This window comes from Taudactylus pleione, unplaced genomic scaffold, assembly GCF_031769625.1.
Source record: "Taudactylus pleione unplaced genomic scaffold, aTauple2 ptg000082l, whole genome shotgun sequence".
Lineage (NCBI taxonomy): Eukaryota > Metazoa > Chordata > Amphibia > Anura > Myobatrachidae > Taudactylus > Taudactylus pleione.
Genome location: NW_028284484.1, coordinates 3,427,967 through 3,449,601, shown reverse-complemented (window position 1 = coordinate 3,449,601; position 21,635 = coordinate 3,427,967). Strand labels below are relative to the sequence as shown.

The following is a 21,635-nucleotide window of genomic DNA, read 5'->3' as shown; positions in this document are numbered from 1 at the left end:
ACCCTACCACAAGGGTCTCGTCGCAAGCCCGATGATTGCGATGGTCTTGACCATCGCGACCATCTTCCTGGCCGCTCGCTATAGCCGTGGGTGGTCACCCACAGCTATGCGAGCGGCCGGCTCTGAATCAGGGCCAGAGTCTGAGAGGTGCTGCTTGGGGTGCTGATATATATATTTTACATATTAGTATACATGTATTATACTGTACTGGGTCACTAGGCAGTGGAGAGACTAAAGTTTGTAACATCGAGTGTTTCTAATAACACCTAATGGGTACTTGTTGGATGTAACCACTGTCTGCAAGAAGGGACTCTCAGTAATACATATTTACTGTAAATGTTATTTTTCTCCTTGGGATAAACTAAGCCCCTGTATTTAAAATACTAAGTTGCTTGTAGAGGATGGTGTTACATTGTGTGTGCTAGTATGCATGTTACTGTACTATGCACATGAGAGCATGCAGCGAGTGATTTCACTCCCTGAAACCCTATGACCCTGCACATTAGCCCCTGTAAGGCTCCCAAATATGGCTCCCTGTAGAGGCTGCCTTGTTCGCTGTTTGCTGAACTGGAGATGAACCCGAGAGCCGCTTCCCGGGATATGCAGTCTGCTCTGGTTCTAGGAATATATAGTCAGGAAGGCTCTGTGAGCTATGGAGTGAAATAGGAGGGGGATATTTGATAGTGCATTACTTCTAATAGCAATTAAGATACTCTTTCAAAACATGCATTATATCATACACTACACATACCTCATTACACACTATCACATCTCACACTCTTAGGTGTGTACACATTAGATGATATGTTGCCCGATTTGGCAGACATGTCATCTATAATGGCAAGTGTGTACCCAATAGGTCAGCCCATGCGTTCTTCCACAGGATCGTTCATTGCATCGACAGATCTGCAGTACATGGTGGTCAATTTGGCAATGTGATAAACGACGCCAGGCAGGTGAATGGAGTCGGTGCCCAACATATCAGGTGGTCGGGCACTGGAACTTGTAATGTGTACGGACCACCCGATATGTCGGCCGTCGCATCGCTGGGTTCACACATCAGTAAGTGTGTACTGAGCTGTAAAGATCCGTTTATTGTCTGCACCATGATGAAGTAATCAGGTCTGCTTATCCAATATATATATATATATATATATATATATATATATATATATATATATATAGTGTGCACCGGCCACTTTTCGTGTTTTGGTTTTGGATCTGGACCTTTCTTCGTGTTTTGGATGTGGATTGGTTTTGCCACCCTTCCGTGTTTTGGGTTTTGGATCTGTATTTTTTTGAAAAAAAGCATAAAAACTGCTAAAATCACACAATTTGTGGGTTTTTCTGCTCCTATGCTATTATTAACCTCAATAACATTAATTTCCACCCATTTCCAGTCTATTCTGAACACCTCACAATAGTGTTTTTATGTCCATAAGGTTGCACCGAGGTAGCTGGATGACTATGCTAAGCGATACGAGTGGGCGGCACAAACATGTGGCCCATCTAGGAGTGACACTGCAGTGGCAGACAGGATGGCAGATTGAAAAACTAGGCCCCAAACAGTACATAATGCAAAGAAAAAAAAAAGAGGTGCAAGATGGAATTGTCCTTGGGCCCTCCCACCCACCCTTATGTTCTATAAACAGGACATGCACACTTTAACAAACCAATCATTTCAGCACCAGGGTCTGCCACACGACTGCGGCTGAAATTATTGGTTCGTTTGGGCCCCCACAAAACAAGCTGGCAATTAATATGCCCCTGCACAAACTGGCTCTATGGAGGCAAGATGCCGTCCTCATCCACCGATTCTTCACCCTCTTCAGTGTTGTGTACACCCTCATCCTCACAGAGTATTAATTCGTCCCCGCTGAAATCCACCAACACAGGTCCCTCTGTACGTCCTGGAGGCTGGTCTCCATGGAAAAGTTGATCATTCATTTTTATGAACATCATCATCTCCACATTTTGTGGAAGCAACCTCCTACGCCTTTCGCTTACAAGGTTCCCGGCTGCACTAAAACTCTTTAGGAGTACACACTGGAGGGGAGGCAACTCAGGTAAAATAGAGCCAGTTTGTACAGGGGCCTCCAAATTGCCTTTTTTTCCTGCCAGTACAGGTACGGACTGTCTGACATGCCTACTTGGATGCAGTCACCAATGTAATCCTCCATCATTCTGTCAATGGTGACAGTAGCATATGCAGTGACAGTAGACTTGTCAGAAATTGTTGGCACGTTCTTCAGTCTGGACCAGATGTCCAAACCGGCCCTTGACTTATGACACAGGCGCGCGTTTGGCACTGCTACTGTTTTGATGCACGTGCGGCTACAGCACACACAAGTCACAAACAGACAAAAAATATTTTTTTATTTTTTGGAGCACTTTGGGGTTACACCACCCTTTAACAGACTTATGGGACACAGGCGCACGCTTGGCGCTGCTCCTTTGTTGATGCACGTGCGGCTAATGCGCATACATACAGATAAAAAAAAGAAGAATTGTTTATTTTTTGTGGAGGGCACTTTGGGGGTTACACCACCCTTTAACAGACAGACGCACACTTGGCGCTGCTGCTTTGAGGATGCACGTACAGTGCACACAAATCTCAAACAGAAAAAAAAATATATTTTTTGGAGTGCACTCTGGGGGCCAGCCGGCCCTTTACTTATGACACAGGCGCACGCTTGGCGGTACTTTGTTGATGCACGTGCGGATACGTGCGGCTACTGCGCACACAATTCACAAACAAAGAAAAAAAAATATATTTTTGGAGTGCACTCTGGGGGTTACAGCGCACTTTAACGGACAAGCCAGCCGGCCCTTTACTTATGACACAGGCGCACGCTTGGCGCTACTTTGTTGATGCACGTGCGGCTACTGCGCACACAATTCACAAACACAGAAAAAAAAATATATTTTTTTGCACTTGGGGGGAGCACCCCTGATGGACAGAGCACCCCCTGGACAATACTACAGCACCCCTTTAGGACTGGGACACTGCACAACACAGCCCAGCCAGCCCCTATTGACTTGGGAGTGGACAACTGACTGCACAACACAGCCCAGCCAGCCCCTATGGACTTTGGAGGAGTGGACACAGCTATGGACAACAGCAGCACAGCACAACACAGCCAGCCCCTATGGACTTTGGAGGAGTGGACACAGCCCCTATGTGCAACAGCAGCACAGCACAGCACTACACAGCCCAGCCAGCCCTAACTCCCACCCTCCCTCTTCACTGTCCACAGCCGAGGGAGAAAATGGCGCCAACGCGGGTACCTTTTATAGGATCGAAAACCCGCGAGATCCGGAAGGCGGGATGATGACAATTTGCCTCGATTTCAGATCAGAGTCAGGCGGGAAAAGTCGAGTCTGACTCGGATCGGGGGGTTGGATTTCAGATATCCGAACATACATACACACACACATGCACACACACAGTCGGGTGCATAAATATTGGGACATTGACAGAATATTCATATTTTGGCCTCTATTCACCACCACAATGGCTTTGAAATGGAGCAAACAAGATGTGCTTTATCTGCAGACTTTCAGATTTAATTTGAGGGTAATTACATCCAAATCAGATGAACGGTGTAGGAATTACATTCTATATGTGCCTCCCACTTTTTAAGGGGCCAAAAGTAATGGGACACACTAAACAATCCTAAATCAAACTTTCACTTTTTAATACTTTGTTGCAAGTCCTTTGCAGGCAATTACAGCCTGAAGTCTGGAAAGCATAGACATCACCAGACGCTGGGTTTCATCCCTGGTGATGCTCTGCCAGGCCTCTACTGCAAATGTTCCTGCTTGTTCTTGGGGCATTTTCCCTTCAGGTTTGTCTTCATCAAGTGAAATGCATGGATTCAGGTCAGGGGATTGACTTGGCCATTGCATAATATTCCACTTTTTAGCCTTAAAAAACTCTTTGGTTGCTTTTGCAGTATGCTTTTTTTTGTCATTGTTCATCTGCACTGTGAAACGCCGTCCAATGAGTTCTGAAGCATTTGACTGAATATGAGCATATAATATTGCCCGAAACACTTCAGAATTCATTCTGCTGCTTTTGTCAGCAGTCACATCATCAATAAATACAAAGGAACCAGTTCCATTGGCAGCCATACATGCCCACGCCATGACACTACCACCACCATGCTTCAATGATGAGGTGGTATGTTTTGGATCATGAGCAGTTCCTTTCCTTCTCCATACTCTTCTCTTCCCATCACTCTGGTACAAGTTGATCTTTGTCTCATCTGTCCATAGGATGATGTTCCAGGTCTATAATGGCTTTTTTAGATGTTGTTTGGCAAACTTTAATCTGGTCTTCCTGTTTTTGAGGCTCACCAATGGTTTACATCTTGTGGTGAACCCTCTATATTCACTCTTGTGAAGTCTTCTCTTGATTGTTGACTTTGACACATATACACCTACCTCCTGGAGAGTGTTCTTGATTTGGCCAACTGTTGTGAAGAGGTTTTTCTTCACCAGGGAAATAATTCTTCTGTCATCCACCAGAGTTGTTTTCCGTGGTCTTCAGGGTCTTTTGGTGTTGCTGAGCTCTCTGGTGCGTTCTTTTTTAAGAATGTTCCGAACAGTTGATTTGGCCACGCCTAATGTTTTTGCTATCTCTCTGATGGGTTTGTTTTGTTTTTTCAGCCTAATGATGGCTTGCTTCACTGATAGTGACAGCTCTTTGGATCTCATATTGAGAGTCGACAGCAACTGATTCCAAATGCAAATGTCACACCTAGAATCAACTCCAGACCTTTTACCTGCTTAATTGATAATGAAATAACGAGGGAATAGCCCACACCTGTCCATGAAATAGCTTTTGAGTTGATAGTCCCATTACTTTTGGCCCCTTAAAAAGTGAGAGGCACATATAGAAACTGTTGTAATTCCTATACCATTCACCTGATTTGGATGTAATTACCCTCAAATGAAATCTGAAAGTCTGCAGTTAAAGCACATCTTGCTTGTTTCATTTCAAAGCCATTGTGGTGGTGAATAGAGGCCAAAATATGAAAATTCTGTCAATGTCACAATATTTATGCACCTGACTGTATATATACATACACATTATTATTATTACCAGTTATTTATATAGCGCACACATATTCCGCAGCGCTTTACAGAGAGAATATTTGGCCATTCACATCAGTCTCTGCCCCAGTGGAGCTTACAATCTATATTCCCTACCACATCCGCACACACACTAGGGTTAATTTTTGTGGGGAACCAATTAGCCTACCAGTATATTTTTGGAGTGTGGGAGGAAACCGGAGAACCCGGAGGAAACCCACGCAAGCACAGGGAGAATATACAAACTCCACACAGTTAGGGCCATGGTGGGAATTGAACCCTTGACCTCATTGCTGTGAAGCAGTAACGCTAACCATTACACCATCTGTACTGCCCCACACATACATGCACATGCTACACATACATACACACACACACACACACACACACGAGGGCTGAATGAAAAGAGTGTCTCTGTTTTTCTGTCCCATAGGTAGACACGGAAACACTATGCTGGTTGTGAAGCTCATACATCGATGTGTTTGAACCTGCGGTTGGACTGCCGTAGTCTTCTTGTTTGGTTGCAGCGGGTAGAACATCTCCGTACGTTTCGTCTTGGTGGATGAGGAAGACATGTTTAAGATTACGTCAGAGATGTGTGATTGAATTTTGCGTTTAACTTGGAAAAAGCGGAAATGAAACTCATGAAATGTTACGGCAAGCATATGGTGTAGAAACAATTAGCCGTGCTGCAGTATTTCAGTAGTGGAATCACTTCAAAGAGAGTAATACGCAAGTGACTGATGAAGCGCGTTCTGTGAGACCATCCACCGTGGTTACAGATGTCAACATTGCCAAAGCTGCGGAGATGTTGCAAAATGACAGAAGGTTAACTTTACGCAAACTTTCGGCTTCACTTGGCATCTCATTCTAACGTGTTTAGCATATTGTGACAAAGGAAGTGAAAATGCATAGCGTGTGTGCCAGGCGAGTACCCAGATGCGACGACGAGTTGAATCATGCAAGAACACCGTTCGAATGACGGAGAGGATCACCAATTTCCTGACATCGATTGTGACATGTGATGAAGTGTGGATTCGTCATTATGATCCGGAATCCAAACAACAGTCCAGTGTATGGAAACACACAAATTCACCTCCGCCCAAAAAATGTTGTGTGCTAAAGTCATGCTTCTGCTGTTCTTTGATGAACACGGTATGATCCTACAGCACTGGGTCCCCCGTGGACAGACAATTAATGGTGACTACTATGCAAACGTCCTGAAAACCCATTTTTGTGGAGCCATGAGGAAGAAAAGACCACATTTGGAAAAGAAACGGTTTTTGCCCCAAGACAATGCCCGACCATATGTTGCTGCTGTTGCATTGGCAGCACTGACTGAAATTAATGGGACAGCCCTGGAACACCATCCATATAGCCCGGACTTAGCGCCCTGCGATTTCTGAGCATTCCCAACCTAGAAGAAACAACTGCGCAGAAAGAAGTTCTCAACAGATGAAGAAGTGAAAAATGCCACAGCTGCAACTCTAACAGTGATGCCACAGAACAGTCTACTGCACGGCTTTACATTGTTGTTGAAACGCTGTGAAAAATGTATTGAATGTGAAGCACGCTACTAGGATTTTTTTATTCAGAATCAGATGACTCCACAGGATCTGAGCATTTTTCTTTTTCAGTCTCACTACTTTTCAATCAGCCCTTATACAGTATATATTATATACAAAAAATCAGGCTCATTACTTTTCAATTAGCCCTTGTATACACACACACACACACACACACACACACACACACACATATGTATTTCTTATTAGCAAAAAATATCTGTTCATTGTACAGTGATATATATATATATATATATATGCAAATAAAATAGGAGCATGCTGACAGAATAGACGTTCATGTGGTATTGAGACACTGAAGAAGCGACTTACCTGCTTTCCTTTACCTACAGGATAAACTGTTGACAAGAGGAATTATATATCGTTTCAATAAAAAATTCTCACTTTTGAGTAGGGGTCCGGAAAATTGAATTCGTTTAAGCAGTGCTCTCGTGTATCTAGCAAACTTCGGACGGTCAATGATCCATAAGCACTAGGATAAATAAAAAGATTTTGGGAAAGTGGTAGTGAGTAATACTCCGATCATAGACATGAGGCTTGTTTTATTTCAGACAACTGCACTCCCTGATGAGGTTTAGTATGAAGCACTGCCCCATATTATAACATAATATTCCATTATTTATTTATTGTATTTCAGTGTGGTCAGGGATAGTTGTGAAAACTGGTGTAAAGAAGATTAGAAGATTGCGTAACCGTATCAACCACATATTTGCTGTCATTTTTCATTTCAATTGCAACGTAGACAGCTTCTTTGGGCAACACCACCTTTTCCTAAATATCCCTCATTAGTCTGCATGGACCCAGACCAGGCCAGCTGTGCATAGTGGGGCTGCTCCAGTGCTGCACACAAGTCCATTTTGCAGACAGATCTCATGTTTTAGTATTAAGCATGCTCAGGGTGATTAAAGGTGGGTCCACACTTGTGCCAGAACACCCTGGGCATTGCATGATTGTTGGTACTCTTGTTCCGTCCTTCATTAACATGATAGTGCTGCATGCAATATCGTCAGGTTTAAAGTACTGCACACGTCGCATGTGACCGTGGGAGCGCGCATATCGTGCATACACACTGTACGATTTGACGGTGCCAATTTGGCCAAATCGGAACAAAATCGCTCCAGTGTCCAGTGTGTACCAGACAGCGTCATACAACTCTGTCACATCCCAACTTGCAGCTGAATGGGCAGAATCGGGTAGCAATGGAGCATTCTCACGCAGGCTAGGTTTAGTAAGAGCGTGAAGACGAAACTGTGGACTATGTGAAGTTGTGAGTTACCAGAGATCCGTGTTTTCAGATGCACCTTTTACACCAAGGATAGGGACGATACAAGTGCACCCTGCTAATGACAACATCGATGAATCCAAGCATACGGGTAGGGGCTGTGCACTTGGATAGATGCACAGCCCCTTGGTATAAGCGAATACCCGCAGTTAGTTTCATGAATGCAACGCGAGTGTAATTGTGGCCAACAAGGCTGCAACTACCACCGTATCTATAATGGTTGCACGGTGGGCGGTGCACACAGGCTCCTTGTGGCTGCATCCCCTGGAAAATGACGCCAACGCATGTGCAGTGGAGAAATCACCGGCGCCATTTTCCCGTAGGCAATTGCATGCGCTGTAGGCCCCGGGCGTCTAGACTGCGCATGCGTGCAAGGGGGCACAGAAAGCGCATGAGACGCCCCCTGCCTGCAATTATACAGCCCCAAATGAGGATTTATTTATTATAATATCTTCCTTTGGTGGCATGTGCCATATGTGAAACTGTCCAGAACTTGAAAATCCCAGTTCAAATCTGTGCGGTGGCTAGGAAATGGAGCCGTTGTGCAAAACATTTGTTAGAATATTCGCACAAATACCAGATGGAATGACAAATTTGATCAGTCATAGTCAATCTTTGCTGCATCCCAACATACACCATACTTATGTATAGAAGTTTATAAAGTAGCGAAGCTTCTTTTTACTTTTTTGGTGGTGGCTTCTGTAAGTCTCTGCTTCTCGGCAGGTTTGATGTGAAAATGTAAAGCAGCACTAACATAAGGGGGTAGATTTGCTAAAGTGAGAGTTTTTAGAAGTGGAGATGTTGCCCATAGCAACCAATCAGATTCTACTTAACATTTAACTAGCACCTTCTAGAAGATATTAGCTAGAATCTGATTGGTTGCTATGGGCAACATCTCCACTTCTAAAAACTCTCACTTTAGTAAATGTACCCGTAGGTGTAAAGCCCGGCAGCTTAACACTTAATGTTAGAGCCGCTTTAAATTGTCACCTCAAACCTGCCGAGAAGCAGCATCTTACAAAACTTTGTAAATATAGCCCAATGTGTAGTCTTTCCCGGACTTTCCACTGCAGCTTTGATTAAAAGGTACCCCCTAAATCCCATAAAGACAAGTCCACACCTATTTACTAAAATTCTGCTGATAATACAAAAGCTGAAAATCTACAGCCAAGCATGTCAGTTATTTCCTAAGCAAAGCTGTACAAAAGAAAAACTCCACAACTCATTGTGTGATATCACCCACCTCCTGAACATGAACTATCCCACACAATGTGCACACCAAGCAAAATATAAATACTAATGTAACATCAACATTGGCTTACAAAAACCAAACTGCGCATTCATCTTTGCTGTCTATGTGTATACAGTAGGTAAACCTAATTCTTCCCACAGGAGGCAACCCCAAGATACTTACAAGGGCTGATGTCTCAAGGTCTGCAATTTATTCCAGTACTTCTGCTGAAACTTTTTTGCCCGGTCTGCTGCATCCTTTGCGTCTGGCTGACTGGCAACAGCCCGTTTAGCTACCTTACGGATAAAGTGAGAGGTGATATAGTGTAAACCTGCAATCTGATCAATAGGTTTTGCTAATACAAGTTAAAATGTCAGCCGTTTTCTTAATGAAGTTTATAACCTACTTTCAAGCTGGAGTTGCTAGATGACATGTACAATATGAAATGAGTTTACAACGATAAGGCACAAATACAAGTTTTATTATGCCAGCCACCTTCAGTATACCAAAGCACAAACATCTCAACATGTAGCTACTCCAACAAACAATACACATCAGTACAGTATTACAATATATACATACATATAGATCTGCAATAACATTAAAACCACTGCCAGGTGAAGTGAATAACATTGATTAGCTCTTTACCTTGGCACCTGTCAAGGGGTGGGATATATTAGGCAGCAAGTGAACACTCAGTTCTTGAAGTTAATGTGTTGGAAGCAGGAACAATGGGCCAAATTGTTATGGTTATTCAGTTGGGCCAGAGCATCTCCATAACGCCAGGCCTTGTGGGGTGTTCATAGTATGCAGTGTACATACCAAAAGTGGTCTAAGGAAGGACAACCAGTGAACCAGCAACAAGCTCAAGGCTCATTGCTGTGCGTGGGGAGTGAAGGCTAGCCCGTCTGGTCCTATCACACTGAACAACTACTGTAGCACAAACTGCTGAAAAAGTTAATGCTGACTATGATAGAAAGATATCAGAACATACAGTGCATTGCAGCTTGCCGAGGATGGAGCTGCATAACCGCAGACCTGTCAGGGTGCCCATGCTGACCCCTGTCCACCACCGTAATTGCCTACAATGGTACGTGAGCATCAGAACTGGACCATGGAGCAATAGATGAAGGTGGCAAGATCTAATGATTATGTGGATGGCCGGGTGAGTGTGCGTCATTTACCTGGGAAAGAGATGGCACCAGGATGCAGTATGAAAGCAAGTCAGCGGAGGCAGTGTGATGCTCTGGGCAATGTTCTGTTGGGAAATCTACGGTCCTGGCATTCATGTGGATGTTACTTTGACACGTATTTCCTATCTAAATAATGTTGCAGACCAAGTACACCCCTTGATGGTAACGGTATTCCCTGATGGCAGTGGCCTCTTTCAGCAGCATAATGTGCACTTGCCACACTGCAAAAATTGTTCAAAACTGGTTTGAGGAACATGACAAAGAGTTCAAGGTGTTGGCCTTGAAATTCCCTAGATCTCAATTTCATCAAACATCTGTGGGATGTGCTGGATAAACAAGTCCGAGCCATGGAGGTGTCACCTCGCAACTAACAGGACTTAAAGGACCTGCTGCTAAAGTCTTGGTGTCAGATACCATAGGACTCCTTCTGAGATCTTGTGGAGTCCATGCCTTGATGGGTCAGATCTGATTTGGTGGGGGACCTACACAATAATAGGCAGGTGGTTTTAATGTTATGGCTGATCGATGTATGTGCTATTGCAAAACAACAAGTAAATGACTCACAGAGCTAGATTTGAGTTTATATCTGCTAAATGGGAATTTTTCCCGCAATTTCAGAACATTAAAAACAAAAACAAAAATGTTTGTAAAAAATAAAAATTTGGTGAAAATCAGCGGATATGAATTGCACACAATGAGCCATTCCTGCTTATACAGGTTGTGTCATGCCATCTTGTCAACCAATTCTTCATAGATTCAATATGCTCCTGGCAAAATATCCTTCCAGCTAGAAGTGACCCTCCTGGCACATTTATGATTACCAGTCATCTGACCAAGGGTGTGCTGATGGAGCATGAACTGAAAGTGTGGCAATATAATACAGTTGGCATATTAGAATTTGTGACATTAAACAGACTTCTCCAGTAAGCACCAGATGTTATAGTTGTGACTAGTACCTATTTGATTGAACCCCCAGTGAGAACATAGATTGGGCTGCCTAGAAATAGGTTACCTAATACGGAACATAAACAGGAACAATGTTGTGTTTAGGACGCCATGCAGAAAGAATAGCTTACCCCTTCTAAAGCATCTTCGAAGCAAGTGAGCCAGTATTCCCGAGCCATTGCATCTTCTGTAAGATCCACGGTATCGGGGACATAGGAAGACGGATCAAAGAGCAGAGGGAGATTTACTACTTGCCGTTCCAAACGGTCCATCTCCAACATGTCAAACTGTTGAACATAAAACCAGAGTCTGATCTACAAGCCAATGATGTGAGCTGGACAGGATAGAAATGTACAGAAAACTAGGTTTACTGAAGAGCGATATTGGCAAGTGATACAACTCACTACTTATTTATTTACAAGTATTAATGTTTCCACCCTGCCATTCACTAACACCTGGTCACATACAGCTCTAGAACTTGACTCCGCAAACGCCAAGATCTTTTTATACACCCAGTGTCTTTTCTGTGAGTGGGTTACATACATTTCCCATGTGGAGTACAGGTGTACAGGTGTGTCACCATACACCTGAGAGCTACTCAGATGGCCGACGTTAATGCAAGTGATCCGATGGCTGCGTACCACGGACACAGCAGTGGATCACAGAAGCCGGCAGGAGGTATCTTGTGTATATAAGTGCACAGCCGCTGTGTATAAATTCTGACTCAGGCCCTTAGTACAGTATTAGTGAACTAAGGGCCTGATTCAGAGCATACGCTATTCCAATATTTACGAGGTTGAGCGATTATCGGTCAAACGCGCATGCAACACGGCTGCATTATACATGCGCCAAGGTTCCTTAGTAATGTTGCTCACAGTGAGGATTACCTCACAAAGTGATTGACAGTCAGAGACTAATTAGGGGGAGGTAAGGGAGTGACGGCAGAAAACGCAGCCGTGCTCTGTCCGTTTTCAGGGCGTTGTACCCAGAGTCTTCTGTGTGCAGATAAAGTGGTTCTGACGTCCCAGTTCAGACGGCCATTCTGCGTCACCTTACGCAGATGGCAGATTATGGAATGATCTTTGTATGCATTTGCTTTGATCTGCAAAGCTGTCCATGGGCGTCTCAATACAATCCTGCCGGCAACAACATTAGTATAGTTTCGCCCAGCAGCGGTGTGCGGGAGCATGGCTATGCATGACTTGCACCAGGCAGAGTTATGCTTCATTTTCTACTTTATACTAATTCCTTTGCCACAGAAAAAATACTAATCCTAAATACTGTACTTAGTAAACTATCATCTACTCATTACAGTATTAGCAATTAAGATGCAAAATTCAGGAAAAAGTACTCAAGCAGGTAACCGGTCGACTTGTCAACATTCAGAAGGTCACCATTCAGAATGTCGACACGAAAATGTCAGAAGCCTGAATGCCGACATGGTCTTTAGGTCAACAATCAATATGTAGACATGCATTTAGGTGAACATGGTTAAAATGACGACACCAAAATTTTAGGGTTAGGATTAGGATAAAGGTTTAGGGTTAAGGGTTGGGGATAGGCTAAAATAACTGAAAATGTATGTTGACATTTTGGTGCTGACATGCAAAAGGTCGACATGCTGAATGTGTCGACATTTTAACCATGTCAGCCATAATACATGTCTACATAGTGATTGTCGACCTATTGACCATGTCGATATTCAGAACCACCCCCTCAAATACGGGATTCTCTACCTGTGGCAGAGCGTCATATGGCGCAAAAAGGACAGCTGTATTAGGACACATCTATACGTATGTAATCCATATAAAGAGCTGAGCTATCCTGAATGATTACTTATCTTTATGAGAGCTGTGAGCTAAAATACATGGTTGCACAAAACACATAACAAGCAAGGACTAAAGTGAACAAGACTTATTTATCACTGAGGGCTTCAATACGCTTCAATAGAAACCAGGGAAAATGTATTCATATGATGCCTAGCTAGTACTTGTGGCAAATCATATATATCACATACACACGTCTTAGATACGTAGATTTTTATTGCACAGATTGGAATTTAGCCTGTAGTAATTTCATACCAATGCTTCTGATAGTTTCTTTGATAATATAGATTTTTCTGATAGTAAATCTGTATGCCCAGGGCCAGATTGATGGCCACATGGGCCTGGAGCTGAAAATGACCAAAGGGCCTATTATGAGAAGCAGAGTAGGCGTGACCAGTGCTGTGTGGGTGTGGCCAGTGCCATGTGGGCGTGTACCCCCTATACTCTCTGCTCCAATGTCTCCCTAAATATGTAAAAGGAAAAAAATCCTTCATTTTGTGAGGTAAATAGAAATACAAATTTACTACTTATGATTTATGGCTGACCGTGTGGAGAGCAGATGGCCAGTCAACATCATGTTGTCATGACAATGGGCCTATTTTTATGTGGAGGCCTGGAGCTGTAGCTCCATCCGCCCCATTGTTAATCTGGCCCTGTGTATGCCTCATAGTATTGGATTTTGTTTTCACGGGTAAATCATGAAATTCCTACTGGACAAGGGGACGGAACGGAATGTCTGGCAGAAGGTAAGTACAACCATGGCCAAAAGTTTTGAGAAGGACACAAGTATTGTTTTTCACAAAGTCTGCTGCTTCAGTTTTTATGATGGCAATTTGAATATACTCCAGAATGTCATGAAGAGTGGTCAAATGAATTGCAATTAATTACAAAGTCCCTCTTTGCCATGACAATGAACTAAGGGCCCGATTCAGACCTGCTCGCTAGGATGCGTTCGCACGCAGCCAGCCGATGTTTGCATTCTGTGCAAGTGTACGCATCGCATTGCGTATGCGCGAATCAGTCTATGTGATCGCGAAGCGCTTGCTCGTTGAGCATAGACACCTCGCTAGAATGAGTGACAGGAGAAGCAGTTTGTGGGTGGTGACAAGGGCGGGAGTGGTGGTGCGAACGCAGGTGTGCCTGAGCGTCTTAACGCCGTTTCAGAGGCGTGCATAATTAAGAGGCAGCATCATAGTACATGTCACTTGACTGAATTTTACACTGAAGTGCGCTCCGTGCTTGCAGCAGGGTATGGTCAACCACAAGTGCTGCGTATGCATCCGATGGTACCGATGGTTGCATACACTTCCTGGAGATGACGTGCATTAGTGGGCGTCTTAATACAGGCTTGTGGGTGTCTAAATACACACCACGATCACACACTAAGACATAGTGGGTGTACTAATGCCTTGCCATGCGGAATTTGCATTACTTTGTCATGCTGATTGAGTTAGAATAACAGACTGGAAGCTTTAAAAGGAGAGTGGAGCTTGAAATCATTGTTCTTCCGTTAACCATGGTTACCTGCAAGGAAACACGTGCAGTCATCATTGCTGTGCACAAAAAGGGCTTCACAGGCAATGACATTGCTGCTAGTAAGATTGCACCTGAAATCAACCATTTATCAGATCATCAAGAACTTCAAGAAGAGAGGTTCAATAGTTGTGAAGGCGGCTTCAGGTCGCACCAGAACGTCCAGCAAGCGCCACGACCATCTCCTAAAGTTGATTCAACTGCGGGATCAGGGCACCACCAGTGCAGAGCTTGCTCAGGAATGGCAGTAGGCAGGTGTGAGTGCATCTTCACGCACAGTGAGGCAAAGACTTTTGGAGGATGACCTGGTGTCAAGAAGGGCAGCAGAAAAACCACTTCTCTCCAGGAAAAACATCAGGGACAGACTAATATTCTGCAAAAGGTACAGGGATAGGATTGCTGAGGACTGGGGTAAAGTTATTTTCTCTGATGAATCCCCTTTCAGATTGTTTGGGACATCTGGAAAAATGCTTGTCCGGAGAAGAAAAGGTGAGCGCTACCATCAGTCCTGTGTCATGCCAACAGTAAAGCATCTTGAGACAATTCACGTGTGGGGTTGCTTCTCAGCCAAGAGGGTGGGCTCACTCACAATTTTGCCAAAGAACACAGCCATGAATAAAGAATGGTACCAAAACATCCTCCAACAGCAACTTCTCCCAACCATCCAAAAACAGTTTGGTGACGTACAATGCCTTTTCCAGCATGATGGAGCACCTTGCCATAAGGCAAAAGTGATAACTAAGTGGCTCGGGGAACAAAACTTCAAAATTTTGGGTCCATGGTCAGGAAACTCCCCAGACTTTAATCCCATTGAGAACTTGTGGTCAATCCTCAAGAGGAGGGTGGACAAACAAAAACCCACAAATTCTGACAAACTCCAAGCATTGATTAGGCAAGAATGGGCAGCCATCAGTCGGTATTTGGCCCAGAAGTTGATTGACAGCATGTCAGGGTGAATTGCAGAGGTCTTGAAAAGGAACCAGTATGAAATACCGCCGGCCGCATGGCCGGCGGTTCGATTCCCGGCAGCACCTGGCCGACCACAGCAGAGTTCCCGGCAGCAGAAGCCCGACAGCCCTGGAAATCCCGATCGTCGATAGGCAAGTATTGACTAACCTAACTCCCTAACCCTAACCCTCCTTAGGGGTGCCTAACCCTAACCCCCCCTTCCCCGCTGCCTAAACCTAAGTACCCCGGGGGGTGCCTAACCCTAATTCCCCCGGGGGTGCCTAACCCTAACCCTCCCTCCCCCTAGCCAAACCCTAACCCTCCCTCCCCCTAGCCTAACCCTAACCCTCTTGAGGGGGTGCCTAACCCTAAGTCTCCCCCGGGTGCCCTAAACCTAACCCACCCCCCCGTGGCTGTCCGCTTGCGGTGCCCGGCATCCCTTCGATCGGGATGCCGGGCGCCGTTCTCCCAGTGTCAGGGAAACGTCAGGCGTCTACATCTAGACGCCCGGCATTTCACCCTCACCGGGATATGACAGTCGGGAAGCCAGCTGCCGGTATTAAGGCAGCCAGCTTCCCGATTGTATACCCTTGAAAAAGAGGGGTCAACACTGCAAATATTAACTCTTTGAATAAACTTAATGTAATTGTCAATAAAAGCTTTTGACACTTATGAAATGCTTGTAATTTTACTTCAGTATACCATAGTAACTTCTGACAAAAAGGTCTATAAACACTGAAGCAGAAACTTTGTTAAAACCAATACTTGTTTCATTCTCAAAACTTTTGGCCATTGTCGAAGCTGGTTTAGTGGCTGAGACAGAATCAATGTAAAATTAGCTTGGAGCGATGCCATCTTGCGAATGGAAACCAGACCATCTTAAAAATAAGAACCTGCACAACGCCATTTTAAGTTACAAGTCACGAGCTAAGTACAGATGGCAATGTTTTTGGTAATCCCTTTAGAAGCCATGACAGGCACATTCTGGGGACAACCTTGCATAGAAATATACCAAGACAAACACAGTATCAGTTAGCAACTAGAAAAACAGCTTCCTGAGAAAAGGAATTAGAAAAAAACAATACACCAGGAACTGTGAGTGTTTTTGCATGTAAAGGGAGAGACCCCACATGTGGACAGGTGTAGCTGTGGCAATTGTAATATGGCCCAGACACTTGAATTTGACTGAATGAACAATGGTAAGAAATCTGCTCTTTTAAACTCAGTCAGACAGGCTGGCACCAGCACGGTTGGGGGTCTCCACCCTGTTTGAGAGTGAAGCTCACTGCCCATAACACATTTGCATTGCAGTTTAGAAAAATGTTAGTAAGAAATTAAATATATTATATATATATATATATATATATATATTAAATCCATCATAAATAAAATCACATTCATAAACACCGCACATTACGCAGTTGCGCTGTTAACATGACGCACATTAGCGAATGCACAATATCCTACATGCGAACGCTGTTTATTAGCTGCATGCGTGCACATCTGCCCCAAATCAGATAAACCTAACTAGCGTCTATTCCCAAACCCCTAATACTTACATAATGCACACTCACATAAAAGGTTCCATAGCTTTAAAGTATAAGATCTAAGTTTTATTAATTTACTACAAATGCTGTGAAATAAAGGCTATTTTGGTATCTAAGGTTTAATACGTGATAAGTAAGCCATGTTTGGTATTATACTGATCTGCACTTTCTCAACAGCTTTCCGGTATCATCGGTGTGGAGATCGCAACATGCATTCTCAACTTATGGACCGTAGAGATATAAAGCACCAAAATGTATTTTGTGAAACCAACAGCCTAGATTTACATGCAGGGGGAATAGAGGAGGCAACAAGCTGTTAGAGGCTGTTCTGTGTCCATTTGAATCAACCTGTTAAATGTCCTGTAACAAATGTACTGTGATGGGGAACCAATGGGATCAGCAACATACCTCTCTATTGTGTTGTCTGTTCTGTAAGGGTATAAATGTGTGTGTTGTGACCCCAGTCTGGAGTCTTCTTGCTGATTGACGGAGGTTTCTTGCTGATGCCGGAATCTGGTCCAGAGCGCGTGCGTATGTATAACTGTATCTTGGGTCTGTATAATTCTTTGCGCTAAATTGTACTTAGATCACAGCGTGTAACTGACTGTACTTTACTTGAATAATACTTTGTGCTTTGGAAACACATGTTCAAGGTCTAAAGTCTTTATTTTACTGTATGACTGCGTACGCAAATAGCGTCAATTTTAGAGATGTTTATAGGCAGGTTTTAGAAAGTATAGGTAGGAGCGTATAGAGGTTCAAATTCAGAATCCTTAGTTGGAGGCTCGTAGAGTGAGATCAGTTACCTATTCACACGATAAACATACGGTTATCGATAACTATCCGTTATCGTGAGAGTCAGGGTACTCTGACTAGAATCCAGGGACAAGAAAGAAAAAAAATTTGTTTTCCTTTATTGATAGAATTTCACGCTAAAAAAGTTGCTGCAGTATTGCGCACACGGCTGAGTCGCATTTTTGCGCGCGTAATAGAAACGCACTTTTGCGTACGCAGCTAACGTTAAGTCATACGGTTGTGTAGTAGTCGCATTATTGTGTATGCGACTAGTCGCACAATAGCGTATACGTACTTCCAGTTGTGCCGCCGCGTGTTTAAACAAAGCCGTTAAGGTTACATTATCAATTGTTGCCAATAACTGGGTTAAAGTGTATTTTTCTGCGCAGGAAAAAAGTGTTTAACTGTGAGTACTTGTTTAGGGTGTAACACGGGACCAAAATGTTAAGGGTATCGTAGGACCCTTAAGTGCTAGGCACAGGAAGTTGGCCTAGTGACTCGGTAGTAGCTTACCGTTTACTTTACACAAGGCAGGTGTATGGGTTGTTATTTTTGTTAGGGTTCGGCTCCTAGCGTGATTATAGCGTTCAGTAATCAATGTGTGTGATCTGTTAGGCTTATTTGAACACTATAATTGAACCGCATAATTTTGGTTAGATTATGATTGTGAGCTGGTGAGAGGGTGGACGAAATCAACCGGAAAACAAAGGGTACTTTGCTGCCCCCTAGCAGTGGAAACGTAGTCAAAAAGGGATTTCTGCGTGGGAGCAGCTTTTCTCCCATAGGTGAGTGGAGGCATCTAGAGGTACTCCATAGGGTTCGTGGATACACCCTTTTTCAAAGGCGTCCGCAGGTAAGTGAAAGTATCTTGATTGTCTTTCACCAATTTAAATCTTTAATGAAAAACGTAAGAGTTGTCTCAAGATGGGAGCCACGCAAACAGTAGAGATGTTAGACAATGATGTGCTGCTGATGGAAGCGCCGCTTGGGTCGGCCCGTCGTATTATGCATACTAAGTATGGTGCTTATGCAATAAGGTATTGTTACGTATGGTATAAGATAACGATGAAGAGTGTTAGGCCGTTTCCCAGAATTGGTAGTTTTGATAAAGATGTATTGAGTAATGTCCGGGATTACATCAGTCTGATGCGTTCTCAAGTGAAAAAGGTAAAATATAACGAATGTTTAAAATTGTGGCAGCAAAATGAAGGGGATGCGTGGCTTAAAAATGTGCAAGCGACGCAAACAAGCGTTGCGAACACATTGCCAGCAAATACACCCGCGGTGCTAGATTACAATGCGTACATCTCAAAGAAGAGAGAGACCCAGAGCGAGAAACTAATGGTTGTCAGTATTCAAGCTCTAGAAGAAATGATGGTAACATCACAGCCAGTAGACACACCTGCACCCACACACCTGAACAATTACACACCCTCACTAATCCCACACCACCGCAAACACAGCCCTACCCCACTTATCCTACACAACCACAAGTCCCATACTACCCACAAACTTCATATCTCCCACCATATCCTTTCCCTCAATATCCTTACCCATACCCACCACCTCTCCCTCCTGCTCAACCCACACAACAATCTTTCTCTTCACCCAATCCAGGAACGTGTTTTAATTGTAACCAGCCAGGACATTTAAGTAGAAACTGTACGGTAAAAAGGATAGGACCCTCAAACCAGGGAAAACCTGGATATCCCAATAAAGGATATGCACAGAGACCAGCAAATGTCCAACAGGTACCAGCTCCAATTGTGGCCGTTAATGCTTTATTGGAGAGTGGGAGCCAGCGCTAGGGGTCAGGTCATACCTGTGGTCTACAGATAGTCAGGTTAACGGGGGGTACTAGGGAAGAGCCACTCATGATGGTTGATGTAGCTGGTACTAAATATCCTTTTCTTGTAGACACAGGGGCGACCAGGTCAGTGATAAAATCTCCCGTTAATTTACAGGTAACCAACAAGACAGTACCAACAATGGGCATAACGGGTAAAGTGCAACATTATCCTTTAACAAAATCCATGGAGGTTACTATCGGGCCGTTGCATACCAGTCATTCTTTCCTTCTGCCTGCAGCGGCTCCTACTAACTTACTAGATAGAGATTTGTTATGCAAGATGGGATGTGTCATATATTGTACCCCTGATGTTGTATTTTTAGATATCCCAGAGAGAGTTGCGCATGAGGTGAGGGATATGTTGGACACTCCCCAAAGGATAATGTATCACTCTACCATTGTAAATTAAAATCCATCTCAGGTAGATCAAATGTTATCCCAAATTCCAGATTCACTTTGGACCAAGGATGGACAGGACACTGGATTAATGGCAAACGTAGGCCCCATAATGGTAAATTTAAAAGGTGGTAGGCAAGCTCCAAAAATTCCCCAGTACCCACTAAAACTGGAGGTAGAATTAGGGGTTTATCCAATAATTGAGCGATTATTACAACAGGGAATTTTAGTTTGTACAGCTAGTGTAGCCAACAGTCCCATCTTTCCGGTGGAGAAGAGTGGTGGGAGGAGTTATAGGCTGGTACAAGAACTTAGAGGTGTTAATAAGGTAGTAGAAAGCCAATTTCCCGTAGTGAATACAAAAAATTAATCCTATGTGAATGGCGCAAAAAAGCAGCCTATTGTACTTCAAACAAGTGAAATCTCGGCCAATATTTCAAACATAAATACATAAAACAGGTTTTGTGTGAATAACAAAGGGTGCTAAAATAAAAATAAAAAAATGTGTTTATAATCGCATTACTTCCCTTGAGAGACGTGATATCCTATGAAATGGATTCAGTGTAGACTTGAAGTGATTCTTCTCCTCTTTTATCCTCCAATATATGGATGATTACAAAAAAAAAAAAAAAAAAAAACAAGAAATGTGTAACACAGTTTTTAAGTCTCCAATTAGTTGAAGAAAGTATGTAGAAACAAACGTGATTCATTCAAGTGGGTGCAAGCGTACCCTAACTCACACTCAGTGATGTGATCTCATGCATCAAAAGGTTTCTTTTCTTTTATTCTTTCCCCTATCACCTCCGTTTATAGATAAATGTGACAACCATACCAAATCGTATTCACATAACCATAAGAAGCAAAAGGGCGTACCCCACTCACTAAAAAAGTGTGGGATTTAAACACATCAAAGTTTCTTTAGATAGACCACATGGATAGGAAGGCGTACCCCACTCAAGGTATATAAGGAAGATTTCAGGTATATAAAGGATTCTTTCTTTTCTCTCCTGGATTCCCTTGGTACTTAGGGCCTGATTCAGAGCCGGACGCTATTTGCGCTCGCTAGTTTAGAAAAAGGGGCTGGCTATTTAAATTGAGCGCTCGCTCTTTGCGGTCTGTTGACGCCTCTATGTCTGAGCGAGCGAACGAAATATGCGCTCGCTATTTTGTAAAGACGCCCCCTGGCCGCTCGCATCCTACGTCATCTCCGCTATTTATTTGATTAATCGAGTACATCGAAAGGCATCTGAATTGCTCGCAGTGCTTGTGGTTGGATTTTCCTACCGCAATCATGCGACCAGTTCAGGCTAAGAAACAACCAAGTGACGTGGTCGATGACGCTGCTTTGTTAATTATGCACACCCTTAAAACGCCCGTTTTGACCTTTTGGCACGCCTGCGTTCGGATCTC

At 43.6% G+C, this 21,635-nt stretch overlaps 1 protein-coding gene across 1 annotated transcript in view; it reads right to left on the bottom strand.

Annotated features, from left to right (window-relative positions):
* PANK4 (pantothenate kinase 4 (inactive)) overlaps positions 1 to 21,635 on the bottom strand; it is a 105,587-nt gene that overhangs the window by 24,538 nt on the left and 59,414 nt on the right. Inside the window, exons 10-12 of the mRNA XM_088468191.1 lie at positions 11,463 to 11,618; positions 9,377 to 9,489; positions 7,065 to 7,152 (exon numbers count right to left, since the gene is read on the bottom strand). Coding sequence (XP_088324317.1) covers positions 7,065 to 7,152; positions 9,377 to 9,489; positions 11,463 to 11,618 — 357 coding nt within the window. The remainder of the gene's footprint in view (positions 1 to 7,064; positions 7,153 to 9,376; positions 9,490 to 11,462; positions 11,619 to 21,635) is intronic.